The sequence below is a fragment of the Eublepharis macularius genome, chromosome 4 (assembly GCF_028583425.1).
Source record: "Eublepharis macularius isolate TG4126 chromosome 4, MPM_Emac_v1.0, whole genome shotgun sequence".
Classification (NCBI taxonomy): domain Eukaryota; kingdom Metazoa; phylum Chordata; class Lepidosauria; order Squamata; family Eublepharidae; genus Eublepharis; species Eublepharis macularius.
This window is the reverse complement of record NC_072793.1, coordinates 182,661,219-182,680,575: the sequence shown is the minus strand read 5'-3', so window position 1 is coordinate 182,680,575 and position 19,357 is coordinate 182,661,219. Positions and strand designations below refer to the sequence as shown.

The 19,357-nt window shown below is 48.1% G+C and overlaps 1 protein-coding gene across 1 annotated transcript in view; it reads right to left on the bottom strand.

The window, feature by feature from the left end:
• Positions 1-2,363: 2,363 nt before the first annotated feature.
• LOC129329109 (zinc finger protein 43-like) overlaps positions 2,364-19,357 on the bottom strand; it is a 58,979-nt gene continuing 41,985 nt past the window's right edge. The window contains exons 6-10 of the mRNA XM_054978538.1: positions 10,075-10,869; positions 9,220-9,495; positions 7,560-7,820; positions 5,509-5,793; positions 2,364-2,669 (exon numbers count right to left, since the gene is read on the bottom strand). Coding sequence (XP_054834513.1) covers positions 2,575-2,669; positions 5,509-5,793; positions 7,560-7,820; positions 9,220-9,495; positions 10,075-10,869 — 1,712 coding nt within the window. The 3' untranslated portion in view covers positions 2,364-2,574. The remainder of the gene's footprint in view (positions 2,670-5,508; positions 5,794-7,559; positions 7,821-9,219; positions 9,496-10,074; positions 10,870-19,357) is intronic.

Sequence of the window (19,357 nt, the reverse complement as noted above, 5' to 3'; positions counted from 1 at the left end):
CCACTTAAAAAATATTTTGTACTGAAAGACTGGTGGAGGGGACGGAAGCCTTGCTGGAGAGATCTTTTTGGAGTTGTTGGAGACTGCCCAGTTTCAAAGAATAAATCTTGTGAGCCGAGTGGCTCGAAACTCTAAATTAGATGCCGATTAATTAATTCATTACATTGCCACCAAATACTCCACTCAGGGGAGAAACCATATAAATGTTCCATCTGTAAAACCCACATAGGAACAATTAGCCAAGAAAAACATATGAGAGATCTGTAGTGTCAGCCTCGCTTTCTCCCCTCTCTGAAGTTGACTGTTCTATGCCACCAAAGCCCAGGATGAAGAAGCCATTTTTCAAGATCTAATCCTTGAAGAAGGAGTTCATCGGGCATCTTTTGTTCACTGAAACAGCAGACCGTTTTTTAAAAACCGTATCTAATTCAAGGCAAGTTTTCTGCATATTAAAACTAGGTAAGAGGGAGAAGCTTGTAGTCCACAAAGATTCCATTTTTCTCACCAGTCGTAAAGTCTAGAAGGCTCCCTTTCCCAAAAGTGTGTGACCCGGGTTTGGGGACAAAGGAGTCTATTGGCTGGAGCTGGTCACATGCAGGATCTAGTCTCCTATCACAGGTCTGTCCTTTGCTGCCAATCCAATGTGATTCAGAATAAAGCTCAGCTAGGGTTCAGTGAACAGAGCATCTGGTCCCAGGTTCAATTCTCGGCATCTCCAGTTAAAAGGGTATCAAGGAAAGTCCTGCACCAGAGATCCTGGACAGCTACTGCCAGTTCACAGGAGACAATCCTGACCTTGATAGACCAAGGGTCTGACAAGAGAAGCCAGCTTGGTGAGTTCATAAAAGGGAAGAGCTAAGGATTTCATTAGGGTCTGTGGCTATCCTGGGTAAAAGACTAGAGAGGGGGACAAAGACTTCCTCTTCATGCCATTTTCCCAATATGAAATACTTTGTAGCCGCCCTTGTACTATGGAATTCCCTTCCTGCAAAATCAAAAAGAGTCCAGTAGCACCTTTAAGACTAACCACTGATACGTTGGATGGTGATCTACAACCCATCCTGGAAAATGATGCCTCTCTCTCAGAAGCCCTGGGTGGAAGACCTCTCCTTGCCTACAGACAGCCCCCCAACCTGAAATGACTTCTCACTTACAATCATGAATCGGCTAGCAGAGTCACCAGCACAGGTACCAGGCCCTGCAACAGACCCAGATGCCAGCTCTGCCCTTATATCTACCCAGGGAATACAATTACAGGACCCAATGGCATCAACTACACTGTCACTGGCTCTTACAGCTGCTCATCCTCCAATCCAATATATGCCCTCATGTGCCAACGATGTCCTTCTGCTCTGTAAGTTGGACAAACCAGCCAACCTCTACTCAAAAGAATAAATGGACACAAATCTGACATTAAAAATAGCAACATCCAGAAACCAGTGGGAGAACACTTCAATCTACCAGGACACTCCATCAAGGACTTAAAAGTCACTGTAGTTCAACAGAAAACTTTCAAAAACAAAATCCAAGGGGAAGCTGCTGAATTGGAATTCATATGTAAATTTGACTCAGTCAGGCTGGGATTGAATAGAGACTGTAAATGGTTATCTCATTATCACAGGTAACTGATTTCCTTTACAGAAGCAAACTGATCTCCATATCAGAAGCTACTGTTTGCATCTACTCCGCCCTCCCCTCTCCACCTATATATCTGACCAGTTTCTTCTTGCCCTCCACGCATCTGACGAAGAGAACTGTGATTCTCGAAAGCTTATGCTACAATAAAATTGGTTAGTCTTAAAGGTGCTACTGGACTCTTTTTGATTTTGCTACTACAGACTAACACGGCTAACTCCCCTTCCTGCAAAGTCCTTCGGGAGTCCAGCATTACTGACCCTTCAGCAAAGCCTTCAATATTTTTTTAAATTTATTTAAAAAGGCCTCTGAAAATAACAAGTTTATGACATGTGCTAAAAAAACACCCCTGCTGTTCTTTAGGTTCTGCACTTGGATTAAAGGAATAGCTCCTACCCAACTAGCAGCCCGCACAAACAGCTATTTTAAAATACGCTGACAGAGGGACAAATCCCTACAAGCTTGGAAGAAAAACTGAGCATCGCAGTACAGTGAAGCCAGAAGTCAAGTTTATTGAGAGAAATCATACAAGCCACTGTTCTGGAGTAACTGCCAGCACATAGATCCAGAGGAGTTAGTCTGTAGTAGCAAAATAGTAGAGTCCAGTAGCACCTTTAAGACTAACCAATTTATTGTAGCATAAGCTTTCAAGAACCATAAAGTGAGCTGTGGCTCTCAAAAGCTTATGCTACAATAAAGTTGGTTAGTCTTAAAGGTGCTACTGGACACTGCCAACACAATTAGTCTTGTCTAAATAATATCAAGCATTCAATATAACACCCACTCTGGACTATCCACAAAGGGCTGTGAAATATGCCCATTACGGACACACACTGCAACATAATCCACTGAAGAAGAGAAAGGCCAGAGTATGAGAGTTAGGTAGAGTCACCTATAACTACCAATCCATTCAGGTTCCAAGCAGAAGTCCAGAACAAGTTAAAACATCCAGGCAGCAAATAATCCAATAAGTAATCCCAAAGGGAAATGAAGCAGGGAATCACTGGCTCGGTTCCAGGGCTCGTATCCTGGATCTACAGAAATGCAAGATATTTGGATCAAATAAAGATTTAGCAAGATCTCACACAAGTACATCCTACAGCAAAGGCCTCATTTAAAAAACAAAAGACTCTTTTCTTCCCAGACTTGGAAAAGAGGAGAAGGGCAAGCAGGGGTGCCATCTGCCTGGAGAAAAAATACTCTGCCCCAAGAAGACAGACAATAGGATGTTATTTGTCAAGTTAATGTTATTTGCCTCCATGCCATGAAAAGTTTCAGCTGCCCTTTTCCATACATGAAGCCTCTAAGAAACAGGAAAGAGGTTTTTCTCCAGGCCTGCTGGCAGCCCTAAAGGTATGACACCTGATTGGCCAAAAGTGAGGAGGAGAGAGATTTGGGATCCTGTGGGGATCTAGGTGGGAAATTCAATAATTCCACTCAGATAGGGTTGCCATTCACCCGCTGGGGAAGGGGGATCCCACCCTCCCACCCTCCACCCCCTACCCCCACTTACCTGGCTAGCAGGGGAGGCGTAGGCCTCATGGGCACACTCCCAGGCAGTACAGCGCACTCCTGCAGGTCTGAAATGTCCCAGATCGGGCCACTGCCGGGTGGGGGAGTGCTCCCCTACGTCACAGTGGGCCGATTTGGGCCCGATCTGGGATGACTTTGGCCCAATTTGGGGGGCCCTTCGAGTGCGGGAGCACTCCCGGGGTGGCCACAGCCTGTGTGATGCTGTCACTTCCCGGAAGTGATGTCATTACTCAGGCCCCGGGGGCATGCGTGCGCTTTGCATGTGCGCAAAGGAGAAAACCAAAAAGTAGGTGCTGAGGCCCCTACCTCCTGCTGGGAGTACAGGGGGATCTGGCAACTCTACACTCAGATCACTCTGGGCCAAGAATCTTTTTAGCAGGAAATGACAGTGAAGGCACGGAGTGGTAGAATTCTTAGAGCGGAACTACAAGTGACAAAAGGCGCAGGTTGGACACTTGTCAGCTTCCCTCAAGTTTTGATGGGAAATGTAGGCGTCCTAGTTTTGCAGCTTCGCTCTCCGACTGCTGTCCAATGGACTTTTCAACTGTCACTTGTCCAACATTCCGCCAAGCTGCCTACATTTCCCGCCAAAACTTGAGGGAAGCTGACAAGTGTCCAACCTGTGCCTTCTGTCACTTGTGGTTCCGCTCATAGACTCATAGACTCCTGGAGTTGGAAGAGGCCTTACAGACCATCAACCTCCCTGCCCAGTGCAGGAACAGCCTAAAGCATCTCCAACGAGCATTTGCCCAGCCACTCCTTGAAGACTACCAGTGAGGGGGAAGCCACCACATCCCTAGGCAGCCGATTCTACTGCTGAATTATGCTTAACATGAAGAATTTTTTCCTAATGTCCACCTGTTACCTTCCTTCCTGTAGTTTAAAGCCATTGTTTCCAGTGCTGCCAACAGGGACAGCTCTTTTCCCTCCCCTAAGTGACAGCCTTTTAAATACTTCAAGAGAGCCATCATGTCTCCCCTCAACCTCCTCTTCTCCAAAGTGAACATTCCCGGGTCCCTCCGTCTTCCCTCGCAGGGCTCGGTCTCCAGGCCCATGAGCATCCTGGCTGCTCTCCTCTGCACCCATTCCAATTTGTCCACATCCTTTTAGAAGTGAGGCCTCCAGAATTGCACACAGTACTCCAGGTGGGGCCTGATATTGGCCCGACTCATCACTGGGGGGGGGGGCCTCTGTACTGTTTATTATTTATTTTGTTTTACTAAATTTATACCCTGACTTTCTGCCCTGCCAAGGGCCACCAAGGCAGCTAAGTAACATATATTTTAAAACTTGTGCAGGGCTACAGCAGCAGCAGGGCCTCCACGGCCCAAGGCACCCCCTAGCTTCCTGGGTTCGCTCTGGCCTAGGGTTGCCAGCTCCAGGTTGAGAAATTTCTGAAGATTTGGGGGTTGGAGCTTGAGGAGGGGAGGATCGGGGGAGGGGAGGGACATCAGAGGGGTATAATGCCATAGCCTCCTCCCTCCGAAGCAGCCATTTTCTCCAGGCGGACTGATCTCTGTGGCCTGGAGATCAGTTGCAATTCCAGGAGATCTCCAGCCACCACCTGAGGGTTAGAATAGAAACCCTCCTGTTTTAGCAGCCAAATTCTCCCCTCCTGTCTGCCTTTGGTACAGGGGCACTTTCAGGCTGGAATTGTGGTTGCCACCACAGCCGAGGGAGTTTTGGATGCAAATAAGGTTGGCATTCGTAGCAGACTGCGGAGAGGGTCTCCCGTCCATTCAGACCCCTCTAACAAATAGGTACACCACGGGTATTTGCCAGGCAGCTTTGCTCATTGAATACAGAGGCAGAAGAGTGGCTTCACTGCCCTTCGTGGTGACCTACTCCTCCTTCTCAGTCCCCAAACACCACCAGGTGTGCCACCACACGGCCTTTAAAGCATGTCCCAACTACGGGCCACGCCCCAACCTCTTCCTCCTCCCCTCAGATGTCTCTAGCCTCGAGTCACGCCCTCCTCAGTCACAGCTGCTCCTACAAATGTCTGCACGTTGCCGAACATTCGCCCAACGAGTCACTCTTCGGGCTGCCTCTGCCTCCCAACACCCCTTGAAGTGGACCCAGGTGGGTTGCCCACGTGCCTGGATGTGAGCTCGCATCATCTTTGGGACTGCTCTCACCTTCCCCGTGACCGGCCTTGGCCACAGGCACATGACCAGATTTGCATCCTCAAACCGCACCCCCCCCCCGGGCCCTCTTGGGTGCTGGCTGCGGAAAGCAGCTTCTCTTTCAGTCCTGGGTGAAAATTCAGCCCTCAGAATCTTTCATGCCCTCCCCCCCCCCCGAAAGGACTAAGCCCTCCATGCCTTTTGAGTTTCTCACCAGACTTCTCCCAAGCCACATCCATGGGCTCCGGCAGGCCAACGTGTTCCACATGGCACTGGTAGGGGCCCCTGTCTTTGGGGTCAATCCCGATGCTAAGCCAGGTGTCATATGACCAGTCTGAGTTAGGAACGACACCCCTTGGGAGGCTCTGCTGCCCCAGGACTTCCCCGTTCTTCCTCCAGGTAGTCTGAATCTGCTCAGGGTAGAAGCCGTAGGCTCGGCATGTAAGTGTCTCCAGGCTTTCGTTGCCTGCCTTCCGTGTCACTTCCACGATGGGCGGTTCTGAGGAAATGACAACATTAGCTAGTGTTAACCCAATGTCTCTCCATGCCTAGCGGAATGGATGCTGTCCTTCAATTGCCAAAAGGGACTCCAAATTGTCACCCATTCGTCTTCCACCCCCATTCCCAGCCCTCCAACAGGTTATCAGCCATCTGCAAGAAAGACATTATTCCGTGGAAAGTGTCCCTGGAACGTCCTTCCGCATTTTGTTACACTGAGAAAGCACAAAGAACTGTCCCGAGGTTTTTCAGCTCCCTAAACAATGACTTCATTTAATAGAGATAAAACTGAGAAGTCTAGAATGACCATTTTACTTCGTGGGCACTCAAAATGAACAATGCCAAAACAAACATTTATAAGCTGTACAAAATCTCCCCATAGCCCATCATGACAGCTATAAAAGAACAGATTCACCAGGCATGGAGATTCCTGGATGCCAGCTTCCTTTCAAGCTACTATAAGATGTTCCTCTTGCCTTTTTGGTAGCTTTCAAAATCTGGCATCCTAGGTATTCACCAAGCCCTGCCTATCGGCCAGGCCAGCCCTGCAGATGTTGGACACTGGAATTACAGCTCTTTGTTGTCTTAGAATTATTATCCTTCAGCCCCCCCCTTTTAACCCACCTTGTATTGGTCAGTCATGATACTTTTTACTTGTTTTACTGTACAAAGCCAACAGGCATGGAAGAGGCATAATGTTTTTCTTCTGGCTTCTCCGTCTTCTGGTAAAACTGCACCCCTTTCTTCCCCAGCTGGCACTTAAGAAACCACCTAATTTTGCATTTTTTTTGGTCCATCTGCTTTCACTCTCTTTTAGTTCCTCTTTCCTCCTGAGAGCCAGTTTGGTGCAGTGGTTAAGAGTGGCAGGACTCTAATCTGGAGAGCCAGGTTTGATTTCCCACTCCTCCACTTGAAGCCAGCTGGGTGACCTTGGCCAATCACAGCTCATCCAGAGTGCTCTCAGACCTACCCACCTCACAGGGTGATTGTTGTGGGGATAATAATAACACACTTTGTAAACCTCTCTGAGTGGGCGTTAAGTCATCTTGAAAGGTGGCATATAAATCGAATGTTATTATTGTTACTGTTATTCCATTTCGAATCTGGAGTATAACGATGAAGTGAACTGTTACCCACAAAAGCTCATATTGAAATAAATGCTGTTAGTTTTTAAAGATTGGCCCAATGAAGAAAGCCACAGCCTTCAGTTTGCAAGGTTGTTAAAGATCAGACATTTTGGAGGCGATGGATTCATAGGGTCGCCGTAAGTTGGAAGCGGCACATAACACCGCTTTGAAAGGTGCTACTAGATTCTTGTTTTATTTTGTTACCACAAACTTAATACAACTATCCCTTTGCTGCCTCCCTGTCATCAATTAGGCACGCCCCGCCGGTGGACTGCCAGATCTGCAGAGCCCCCACCCTGTCCGTTCATATCCTCATTTTTTATTCAACGAAGCAACATGTTTTCCATCCTCACCTCCAGAGCTTTTTTTCTGGGAAAAGAGGTGGTGGAACTCAGTGGGTTGCCCTTGGAGAAAATGGTCACATGGCTGGTGGGCCCCACCCCCTGATCTCCAGACAGAGGGGAGTTGAGATTGCCCTCCGCAGGACAGAGGGGAGTTGAGATTGCCCTCCGCAGGAGGGCAATCTCAACTCCCCTCTGTCTGGAGATCAGGGGGCGGGGCCACCAGCCATGTGACCATTTTCAAGAGGTTCCGGAACTCCATTCCTCCACGTTCCCCCTGAAAAAAAAGCCCTGCTCACCTCTCTCCAGCAGACTTCCCTTCCCATAGGCCAAACATTTCCTCAGCCACTCAGTGCAAGTCTCCTCCAGGCCGACCTTATCCTTTGCCGCTTGTTCAGCTTCCCACTTCCTCCTGGGCATGGGAATCGCAACATGGTCCGTCTTCCAGGTATAACTCAGCAGATCAAAGTCTCTCCCGTCATAACCGTAGCTCCGGACCACGCCTTTCAGCCCATCTTCTCTCAGCCTACAGCTGAAAATGTCCTGCAGTGTGTGAAACCCTGAAAGAGACACACAAGCCGGAGGATCATTAGACAGTCTTACTCCCACAATTTACCATACATGTGCATTCTCTGGAGTGGCCCTTGCTTTGTGGGATGGCTTGCCTGAGGAGGACACATTGCTCAGGAGTCCAGTAACACCTTTAAGACTAAGATCCAGAGGAGTTAGACGTGTTAGTCTGTAGTAGCAAAATCAAAAAGAGTCCAGTAGCACTTTTAAGACTAATCAAATTTATTGCAGCATAAGCTTTCGAGAATCACAGTTCTCTTTGTCAGATGCATGGTCCGTCTTCTGCATCTGACGAAGAGAACTGTGATTCTCGAAAGCTTATGCTACAATAAATTTGGTTAGTCTTAAAGATGCTACTGGACTCTTTTTGACCTTTAAGACTAACTTTATTGTAGCATAAGCTTTCAAGAGCTTATGCTACAAGCTGTGGCTTATGCTGCCAGCTGTGGCTCTCAAAAGCTTATGCTACAAAAAAGTTGGTTAGTCTTAAAGGTGCTACTGGACTCTTTACTGTTTTGCTACTACAGACTAACACGGCTAACTCCTCTGGATCTATTGTTCAGGAGTACATTTTAAGAAAGATAAGATGGCCGTAGTGTAACAGAATGGTTAGGGAAGATACTTTTACAAACAGAATGGGACTGTACATAGGATGTTTGCCGTCACAGCGTCATTTTCTACCTATATCATAATGTTTTCTGCATTGACTCTCGCTGCGGTGTAATCTGCCTTGAGAAAGGTGAACTATAAATTGCATAAATAAATTATTTCACTGCTGGTAGCGCTCAATGATCCAAGAGATATGAATCGGTTACCCCACACCCCACCCCAGCCAACCCACCCTGGAGCTGGGGGAGCTTCCAGCGGGGCACTCGAGGTTTCCCTACCTTCTGCTTTGACTAAACGCTCTCTCTCTGGCAATGGGAGCCCCTCTTCCTTGCCCCTTTGGCTGTTGCTTCTGGGGCACCTATCCTCCTGTGGCACGGTCTTAGAAAACTCTGGCTAGCCTGCTTTTCTTTTAACCTCTCTCTCTTCACCACCCATTGCAGCATCCTGGTCTCTTGGTCGTTGCCCTTAACCCCCAACCCTGGACCGGTTTCTGCCTCTTCCGCTTCTCTCACCCCATCCCAGCTTTTCCTGGCTCCGATTTCACTTCCTGTTCCTAAGACAGTGAGCTACAGGCTGTAAGGGGAGGGCCAGGTTTACATTTTGGATTGGGACCGTGTAAAGGGGTGGGGAGTTAAACTGGTTCCCAGTCTGGCTATCAGCCTTTGAAAGGGAAGCGAGAGGAAACCCAGCTTTTGTCCTTTGAACAGCAAAAGTAGGAGGGGCTATTTTTCGACATCCTTCCAATGGGGGCCATATTCGTCCTTCTGGCCTTCCACTCACCCGTAGTGTTGTTTAAGTGATCCTGCACAAGCCCCAGTGCCATGCGGGACATCGCCTCATCATAGCGCCTGGCGTTGGTTGTCCATTGCCAGTAAAGGGGGTAGTCTTTCTGTACCTTCTCCATCCAGGGTGCCACGGGCACATTCTGCCTGGTCTTGCTGTCATAGCGCTCGAAGGGCTGCCCATCCACGTATCCCTCCTTGGTGTAATGGGAGAGCCCCTGGCTGGGCTGAGACACCGACATGGCCAAATAGCGCAGGGAGTGTATGAAGGAGCCTGCCGAGGAAAGAGAGGAGCATAGTCGAGGTAGGGCTGCAACGGAGGGAGTCCTGAGCCACACACAGCGAAAGCTCGAACATCCCACTAAAGTTTCCATGCAGGGTCTGTGCGCAGAATGCATTCTAGAGGAACATCGCCGATGGATTAGACCAGCACCCTCTTTCATAGTGGACAACCAGTTGTCCTGGGAGGGTCAAACAAACATGGCACAGAGGCCTCCCCCTGCATTTTCTCTTAGTCACTGGCATTCAGAAGTTAAATGCCTTGAATATGGAGGTTGCCTTTACTTATCATGGCTGGTAGCTACTGATAGACCTCCATGAATCTGTCCAATCCCCTTTTAGAGCTTTGCATGTGGCCATCGTAGAGTCATAGAACCATAGACTCATAGAGCTGGAAGGACCTTACAGATCATCAACTTGCTGCCCTATGCCAATCTCCAGTGGAGCCTGGAGTTCTCCCAGAATGACAACTTATCTATGTATCTAGAGGAATTTCCAAACCTGGAGTTTGCATCCTAATTTGGCCCTCCCCCCCCACCCCCGGTGCAATTTCAGCCATCAGCCCCAGCCTCACCCGGGTTGGTGCAGACAGCATAGGCCTCGTCGCTTCCATCCCCGCAGTCGTTGAACCCATTGCACGTCCAAAGCGTGGGAATGCAGAGCCCACTGCTGCACGTGAACTGGTAGCCGGCACAGGGCTGGCGGCAGCCGGCTTCGTCTGTATAGTCCCCACAATCGTCGTATTGGTCACAGGTCCAGTGTTCGGGGATGCAGAGGGTGTTGCGGCATCGGAACTGGCCTCTGGGGCAGAAGCGGCTGCAACTGGCTTCATCGCTGCCATCCCTGCAGTCTTTCACCCCATCACAGACATAAAGGCGAGGAACGCAGGAGCCGTCGTGGCATACGAAGCTGACGCTAGAGCAGGGGCACCCGGCTTCATCGCTGTTGTCTCCACATTCATCAAAACCGTCGCAGACGTAATTCTCCGGAACACAGCGCCCGTTGTCGCAGGTGAACTGGTGGCTGGAGCAGGTGCAGTTGGTTTCGTCGCTGAGGTCCCCACAGTCATCGAACCCATTGCAGGCCCAAGACATCGGGATGCAGCGCCTGTTCCGGCATGCAAACTGGTGGCTGGAGCAGGTGCAGTTGGTTTCGTCGCTGAGGTCCCCACACTGGTTGGACCCATCGCAGCGCCAAAGCATGGGAATGCAGCGCCCGTTCTTGCATGTGAATTGATCGCTGGAGCAGGTGCAGTTGGTTTCGTCGCTGTCATCCTGACAGTCATAAAGGCCGTCGCAGGCCCAGCTGTGGGGAATGCAGAGACCGTCCTTGCACTGGAACTGGGGGCTGTCATCACTGCATCCATTGCCTAGAAGGAGGAAGACAGGATCAGCGTCTTGACGGGACTTTTGCTAGCGCTGGATTAAGGTTGCCAACTCTGGCTTGGGAAATGGTTATAATGAAGTTGTTATAAAGAGAGGGCTTTTATAAATCCTCCCAGTGAATTTCCCAGTCCATCCTCTTATCAAGGCAGGGTCACTTACACATGGCTTTTTTTTTTTTTTGCCCAAACCCGCATGCTATTGGGAAGTTTTCCTAGTTTCCTAAATCATCTTTGCAGTGATCTGTTGGGGAAAGCTGGGGTGGCACCCATGTGGATGGGAAAGTTTGGGTCTTGCCTGATCTGCCCATGTTGGTGCCATTTTCCCTGGCCCAGTCCCTATGGCGACCATTGCACCCAGCCACTGTATGGCTTTTTTTTTAAGTCAGCAATTTAATATGTAGTGATACAGTGTTATAATAGCAGGATTAGAGACTGGGGGCACCTTAGAGATCAATAAAGGTGTAAGCTTTCGAGAGTCTGAGCTAAGGGTGTCTATGGGCCAAGCTACAAGTGACAAATGACACTTGAGTGGCAAGTGAACAGACTCACGTGCATTCCTCCCTGTTCACTTGCACTCCACTTGCGCTCCACTTGATCAGGTGATGCGCAAGTGGAGTGCAAGTGAACAGGGAGGAATACACGTGAGTCTGTTCACTTGCCATTCAAGTGTCATTCGTCACTTGTAGCTTGGCCCTAAGGTGCCACTGGATTCGAATCCTGCTGTTCTACTACAGACCCTCCTACAACTATCTTGATGTTGTAATAATGTGTTATCAGATCCTCTCAGTTCCCAGTTTCCGTGTGTGTGTGTTTTTTAAAAGTCTCTAGCCCCTTTTGTTGTGGAGCTATAAGAGCAAAGGCATATACACACAGTGACCTGAGACCTACTTTTTAAAAAATGCTGGGAATTCAGAGAACCTGATGACCACATTGTTATAATATTATAACAAACTAAAATTTTTTACTTTAAAAAATGAAAAAGTCCCTCTGGCATAAGCTGGGGGTGGGACGTTGGGACTGCTGCTGGGGATTGGGTCAAGGAAAATGCGGGTAAATTGCCCTAGAGAAGGGAGAGGAACCCAAATATGCACTGTTTTCAGGTCAGAAGATTAACAGGAGAAGGGATGTTCAGTCCTGCTTAAAGGAGAAACCAGAAAGAAATGAGCATTGGGGAAATATTACACTCAGTAATCCCACTTCTATTGCCCAGTTCAGGAAAATGAATCTAGGGAGAAGAGTAACCCACTTTCACTGTTCTGAATCATCCGTCCCCCTGACTTTGTGTTAGAACTTTGTACCAGGGGCTGCCCAGGAAAAAGAAGGGAAGAGACCTCCTTCTAAGACATGCCCTGTTTGGGACCAATGCCAGCATCTTGCAAAGGGCTCCAGAAGCCCAAACCTGTCTCCCCTTTGAGCATGCCAAGGAAATGCATTTAAAGAAAAGAAAAGAAATTCTGCACCCTTGTGGCCCTTGAACGTACTCACCGGAACAGCCCCCTGGGAGAAGAGCGGCTGCCCCCAGGAGCAGAAGGCACCAGTGAGGGAAACCCATCTGGATGGAGCAGGAGTCTCGTCCTGCCAACGTGTGGCTTGCAATCCACTCAGGGGATAAAGGTGGGGCAGGTAAAAAGTTCTACTGGCCGCTGGCCAGGATCAAAGGCCACAGAGAGCCAGCTTGCAACAGTGTCTCACGTGGGACTTGGGGTCAAGATACACACAGAAGAAAAAGGGGGTTCCCAGCGCATTACAAGCCCATTTTTTTAATTAAAATGATGTATACCACCTCACCACAAATTTTGGTAGTCTTATAGGTGCTACTGGACTCTTGCCTTTTTCTACTTAAACCCCCTTTGTGCACAAAATTGGGTTCAAGGCAGTTTACATAAAAGTCTACATTCAACACACACCAAGGCACCACGTTAAGACGTCTCCATGTACACCCAGGCGGTAATAACAAATTTCAAATTAGAAAAAATACAGTTTGCTCCCCCCCAAAAGACAGTCAAAGGCCTTCTGAACAAAACCCTCTTACGCATGGTGTGGAAAACAGGCAGAGAAGGTGGAGTTCCTCTTGCATCCTCTTCCAGAACTCTGGTGAAATGTCAGAAAAAGCCCCACAATGGGTCCCCCCCACCTTCTCCTCCCCATGGGAAGGGAGTGGAGAAAGAATTGACAGGGCGAGGGGAAATGGCCAGCACATTTGTGTAAGGAGAGGCTGTCCTCCAGAGACGAGGGCTGTGAAAATTGGTGTGACATCCTAGGACTGTGATTTGAACCCACTGCAGTTTGGAAGTGAGCTACCAGGTTAGTTGATTCCATGTTGGTTCAAGACAAGCTTGCCCCTTCGTACCGGGGCTGTTTCTCCCACCACCGCCACCTTCTCGTCCCTACGGGAAGCATGAACAAAGCATTTCAAAGTCAGGTGGCTGCATTCACCCCCTGCTCAGGTACCCCATAGTGTGGGGCTTCCCGAAGCCGTCTGTCTGGCAGATGCAGGACTAGTTGGACCTCTAGGCCAATCTAGTTTGGCTGTTCTTATTTTTACTTTGGCCACTACACACATCAATTAAAAGAGCTTTAATAATAACTAGAGGCCTGCAGCCAAACTTTCGGCCGATAAAATGCCTACACCGAGCAACCAGAAGTGGCTAATCCATGTCTGACAAAATTGGGAAAGTTGTTGTTTTGAAAGAACTGAATTAGGCTAGACTACTACAGTGCACTTGATGTGGGGCTGCCCATGAAAACAACTCCAAATTATCATTTGATGCAAAATGTGGCCATGTGTCTTCTTGCTGGTGCTGAGTAGCTTATAGTATATCCATTCAATCCATCCAATTTCCAAGAGTTTCACTGACTCCTTTTCATTCCTCCCCCCCCCCATTACAACCCCTTCAGTCCAAATTCTTTTTTCCACTCACCAGATCCTTCAACATCAGGGTGGCGGTGCTTATATTAAATATGGGGAAAGTGAAGGCTACTTATGGTGGGGGGGAGGAAGAAATTCACCTCCTGCCTCCCCCTTCTTCACTGCCTTTCTAGGAATCTTCCCTCTCTTATTGTAGCCCTTTAAATCAGATCTCCGCAAGAAGCAAAGCTGTCGGTTCTTTCCACTTCCCCATGCAGGTGAGAAAAGCTGGATAAAGCTCACAGGAGCACCTACAGTCCATGCACCTTGTATGTACACTTGCTCATTCTTTGCATGGGCACTGAGTAATTCTCAAGTTACTGTCACCACATTTACAGCCGAACGTGTGATATAAACCCCACATCTGTTAAGGTTGCCAGACTCCAGGTGAAACCTGGAGATCTCCCAGAATCACAACTACACTCCAGACGACAAAGATCAGTTTTCCTGGGGGAAATGGCTGCTTTGGAGAGTGGGGTCTGTGGAGATATGCCCCATGGAGGTCCTTTCCTTCCTCGAATCCCACCTTCCCCAGAATCTACCTCTAAAAATCCAGGAATTAGAATGAGAAGGCGGAGGGCAGTGCCACCTGATCCATGCCTGATCCTGGCTGGGTGAAGGAGGGCAGGCATTGCCACATGATTCATGCCTGATACCAGCCGGGTTAAGTGGGGGCGGGCATTGCTGCCTGCTCCGCATTTGATCCCAGCTGGGTGAAGGGCGAGCAGGCATTGCCGACTGCTCTGCACCTGATCCCCACTGGGTGAAGGAAGGTGGGCATTGCCTCCTGCTCCATGCCTGATCCTGGCCAGGTGAAGCATGGGGTGGGGTGGGTGTTGCTGTCTGCTCCACACCTTGATCACCACCAGGTGAAGGAAGGGGGGGCAGTTGGACATTGCAGTCTCATCCCCGCCCTGATTGCTGCTGGGTGAAGGTAGGGGGCAGGAGGAAGAGATGGGCTCTCTTGTCTGTGCTTCCCACCATGGCACGCTTTCTGGAGGCCTGGGCTTCCTCGCCTGGGCTTCCCGCCACAGCAGCACCCTCTGGAGGCGCACCAGGATAAGAGGTGAGTTGTCAGGAATACAGCTTGCCTTTTATATAATAGGATTGTCTCTCTTTGTGGTGACATCCACGAAACAAATTCATAAATGTGAAGGGAGTGTTGTAGTTTGCTCACAAAACACCTTTTTGGTTTTACAGGACCCTCATTTCTTTTACCAGTTGATTCTTTGCAAAAATGAACTGGTAGCAGTGCCAAGATATCTTTCTCTGTCCTCTGCACAGATTGAGCTTGGGACTGCAAGACTCAGCTGGCCCCGGTGCCATCCAAGATGAGGGCACTGGGGAATTGGGAAGAAGAATTGTGTAGAAGATCCAGGGAGAAGTTGAAACCACCAGCTCAGATGTCCAGCACCAGTGCTTCAGGCAATTCCCCTACCAAGGAGTCGAGGGCCCCTGAGAGGTGTACAGCTGACTCCACCATCTTTGCTGCCAGTGGCTGAAACCAGAAAGACACAGCAAGAAAGAAATCTTGGACCTGATAGTCTTGGAGCAATTCTTGGCTGTTCTGCCCCCAGAGATGGAGAGCTGGGTCAGAGAATGCAGGTCAGAGACCAGTTCCCAGGTGTTGGCCCTGGCAGAAGTCTTCCTCCTGAGCCAGGCAGAAGACAGGACGGAGGATGAGCAGGCGAGATTTCCATGGGGAGAGGCAGTGGCTCAGAAGAAGAGCCTCTGCTTGGCATGCAGAAGGTCCCAGGTTCAATCCCCAGAATCTCCCGTTAAAAGGTCCGGGCAGCAGACCTCTGCCTGAGTTCCTGGAGAGCCTTTGTTAATCTGAATAGACAATACTGTTCTTGATGGACAAATGATCTGATTTAGCATAAGACAGCTTCATGTGTGCATTCAATATATGAAAGGCAGTCCCAAAGCTTCCTCTTCATTATTATTCACTAAATAATGAACTCAGGTGCGCAACTTTCCCAGGACTTATCTAAACGACATCCTACTTTGCCAGCTGTCCCGTGTTATTAGTAGCACAGTTCCTTCCCTTGTGTCTCCTCTGCTGTTTCAGGGGCCGACAGAAGGGGCTGTTGATTTTGCCGTGGCAAAGGAGGCTCCCCCGCCAGACCCCAGGCCAAAGGTGCTGTACTGGGGTGTCCTGTAGGAGGACAAAGGAGGTACCCCCCTGCTGGGTATGGATTAGTGGGGCATATTTCAACTTGGTTTCTTCCCTGTGAGTACACCTGGCTTCAATGAGCTGCTTTTAAGTCCTAGGTGAAGGAGACATTTTATTTTATTACATTTATAATCCACCCTCCCTGCAAGCTTGTTCCATGAATTAAAAAGTTATGCCGAAAGATGTTGCAAGGAGCAGGCTCTGTTCCACCATATACAGAATAAAAACTCTGGTTCAGGCTTCATGCCTGTAAAGAAGTTTTACCAGGCCTGTTTGCTGAGACAGGCACAGCCTCTGCTGATTACCTGCTCCTGGGCTCTCTCTTGCTTTGAGAGTGGGACCTTGGAGAGGCTTGGAGCCTAGTGTTGCTCCCAGTTCTAGCTGTCCTCCCTACACTTTCACACTGGGTAATGTCCAATTAAGTAACGAGCCCTGATTGGTTCCTTTAGTGGGCTGATGGCCCCCACCACTTGGAAGAAGCCTCTCTATTTCTACCATTCTAGATCTTTACACCATTCCACACTTGACCAGCTAGGCTACCTGGTAATCACTGCCAGCTACCGGCTAGGTAAGAATAGGGCTTCTAGCTCCCTGCCCTCCCCAGGATGCCCAGAGTGAGCTGGCATGGATGGACTTTAGTAAGAACAACCAGCCTTGGAACCAACTCAGAGAATGTTTCGACAGCTAGCCAGTGAGTAGTGTTTTAGCTTGATAGAACATAGATAGAATAGCAAGCGGATATTTGTTTTTGCCTTGCTTAAATGCTTTATGAGCGGTTTCTGCCTAGCACACACACCTATGTTCTCTTTCTAATAAATCCTTTTATATTTTACCAGTCTGTCTCCAGCATTGCTTGCTAAGGAGGTCCACACACTCAAAAAAGAACCCGGAAGTAAGGGTGCTTCCAGGGCTTTTTTTCTGGGAAAAAAGGTGGTGGAACTCAGTGGTGGAACTCAGGACCGCAGAATGACGTCACTTTGGGTCGGGGGAGTTTTTTAAAGTTTAAATCACCCTTGGGGAAAATGGTCACATGACCAGTGGCCCCGCCCCCTGATCTCCAGACAGAGGGGAGTTTAGATTGCTTTCTGAGCCGCTTGGCACGGAGGGCAATCTAAACTCCCCTCTGTCTGGAGATCAGGGGGCGGGGCCACCGGCCATGTGACCATTTTCAAGAGGTGCTGGAACTCTGTTCCACCATGCTCCAGCTGAAAAAAAGCCCTGGGTGCTTCAAATAACTACAAGAGCTCTTAGAGGCTCCTAGGAGTCCTGTGTAGTCAGGAGAACCAGCAGGGGTGGGGGATGAGAGACTCGGGGTCAATACAGATGCATAGGTCTGATTCAGGAGTATGAGTTGTAGCCAGGATGCCTAGGAAGAGAAAGTTTTTGTCTGAGGTGCTGACATTTAAAATGTGTTATTTTATTTGTGACATAATTATATTTCTGTCCAGCAACTGTAGCAATTGCTAGCTCAGGACTGTGTTGAAAAGGGAGCAGGGAATTGAGGGTGGTGGCTCCAGGATTGTAGAATTTCCTTCCTCAAAACCTAGGGTGAGTTTTGCTCCAATGCTTCTTTTTAATGCAAAAACTCACATCTGTCTGTCGGTCTCTCTCATTGTGGATTCAGCATAATGGTTTTACTTGGAAGCAGGTTACCCAACTAGAAAACCATCTCCCAGGAAGGAGTGATAAAGAGTGAGAACGAAAAAAAGGGGAGAAATTAGGAGAAGGATAACCAAAAAGGTTGGAACCAAACAAAAAAAGTGAATCAAGTATAACTTAAAACACAATACAAATAATTAAAACACCAGTATATAATTTATTTCAACAAATAAAAGTGCGTAAGAGTTTACTATGTACATATACAGGGGTGTGATATGTTATTTGTTGAACCACACTGTTGATTCACAATGTTGATGTTCTTAATCATGCTTGTGTACTTTTATTTGTTGAATGGAATTCTATACCAGTGTTTATTAAATTATATACAAGTGTTTTACTTAATTCATTGTCTTTTGGTTTCAAAGGAGTGGGCCAACACAAAGAAGATCCTTCTCTTCGGTCTCGAAGTGCTAAACATGAAAAATGGAGCGATGCAGATAAGCAACAACATACTGAGCAAAGAAGTGCATGTGGTAGGAAATTATCTCTGAGGTATGGAGGGTCTAGACCAGGAAGAGCTACTAAGGTGAGGAAGGCTAGCTCCTGTAACTGGGTCAGGCAGTTAACTGGATAAAATTTCCTTTTACCTCCTTTGTCTGCCTCTCAGGTAATGGAAGGACGCAGGCGGGATATCCTGATACCCCCTTCTTAATGGCAGGATGGAAACATCATCTGAGCAACCAGAACAGGTTGGAAAGAAGTCACAGAGGAAAGAAGTCACACAGTGGCTCTTCACTCTCTTCAGTCATAGAATGACTTATAACAACACACCATGGCATGTAGTTTTATATCGCACAGGTTTCCACAAAGAGCACACGGTTTCCAAATCTGCCTGACAAACTGTTGGCCGAGTTCATTTCACACACGCTAGCTTTTTCAAGGGCAATTAAAGCATCATGGATTGTATTCTCACATCAGATGGCACACCAGTTTTGGCATCCATCGAAGGACAGAGATAGTACGTCCAGTGTTTTTTATTTATTTAACATTTATCTACCCTGCTTTACTGAAGTTGCTTACAGTGATACAGTTTAATTTTAAATACCATAAACCGTAAATCAGTAAAACATGAACCAAACAGAATTTTTTTAAAAAAAAAATACACACGGCAATGCAATAGAACAACGCAATACAACCAACAGTTTAGAAATCAGGATTTTTGTTCTGCAGCTCATCATAAAACAGTATTAACTGTGCAAAACTCACACTGAACAGAAGTATCATTGAGGAAACAGAAAACTTCCTGTCAAAGGAAGAGGAATGAGAAGGGAGCAGACCATACTTGAGGTGAATCGTTGGCTGAGGAGGTGGTGCCGGCAGGAGCGCTTTGGGTTCTGGGACCATGGGATAAGTTTTCTTAGAGAAGGCCTTCTGGCACATGATGGGCTTCACTTCTCAAAGTCAGGGAAGAAAATGATTGGAAAGAACCTGGAGAGCTTCATCAGGAGAGCTTTAAACTGAGGCCTCAAGGGGAAGGGGACGATTGACATGGCGACTTCAATGAAGAAGTGATAACAGCAGGGGCCCACCTGGGTAGGACAGATCAAACAAAGGTACAAGGCTACAAGTGCCTATATACCAATGCCTGAAGTATGGGTAATAAGAAGGAAGAGTTTGAGCTTCTCTTGCAAACAGAGGGCTACAATATAGTAGGAATTACTGAGACTTGGTGGGATGATTCCCATGACTGGAATGTGGTAGTGGATGGGTACGAGTGTTCAAGAAAAATC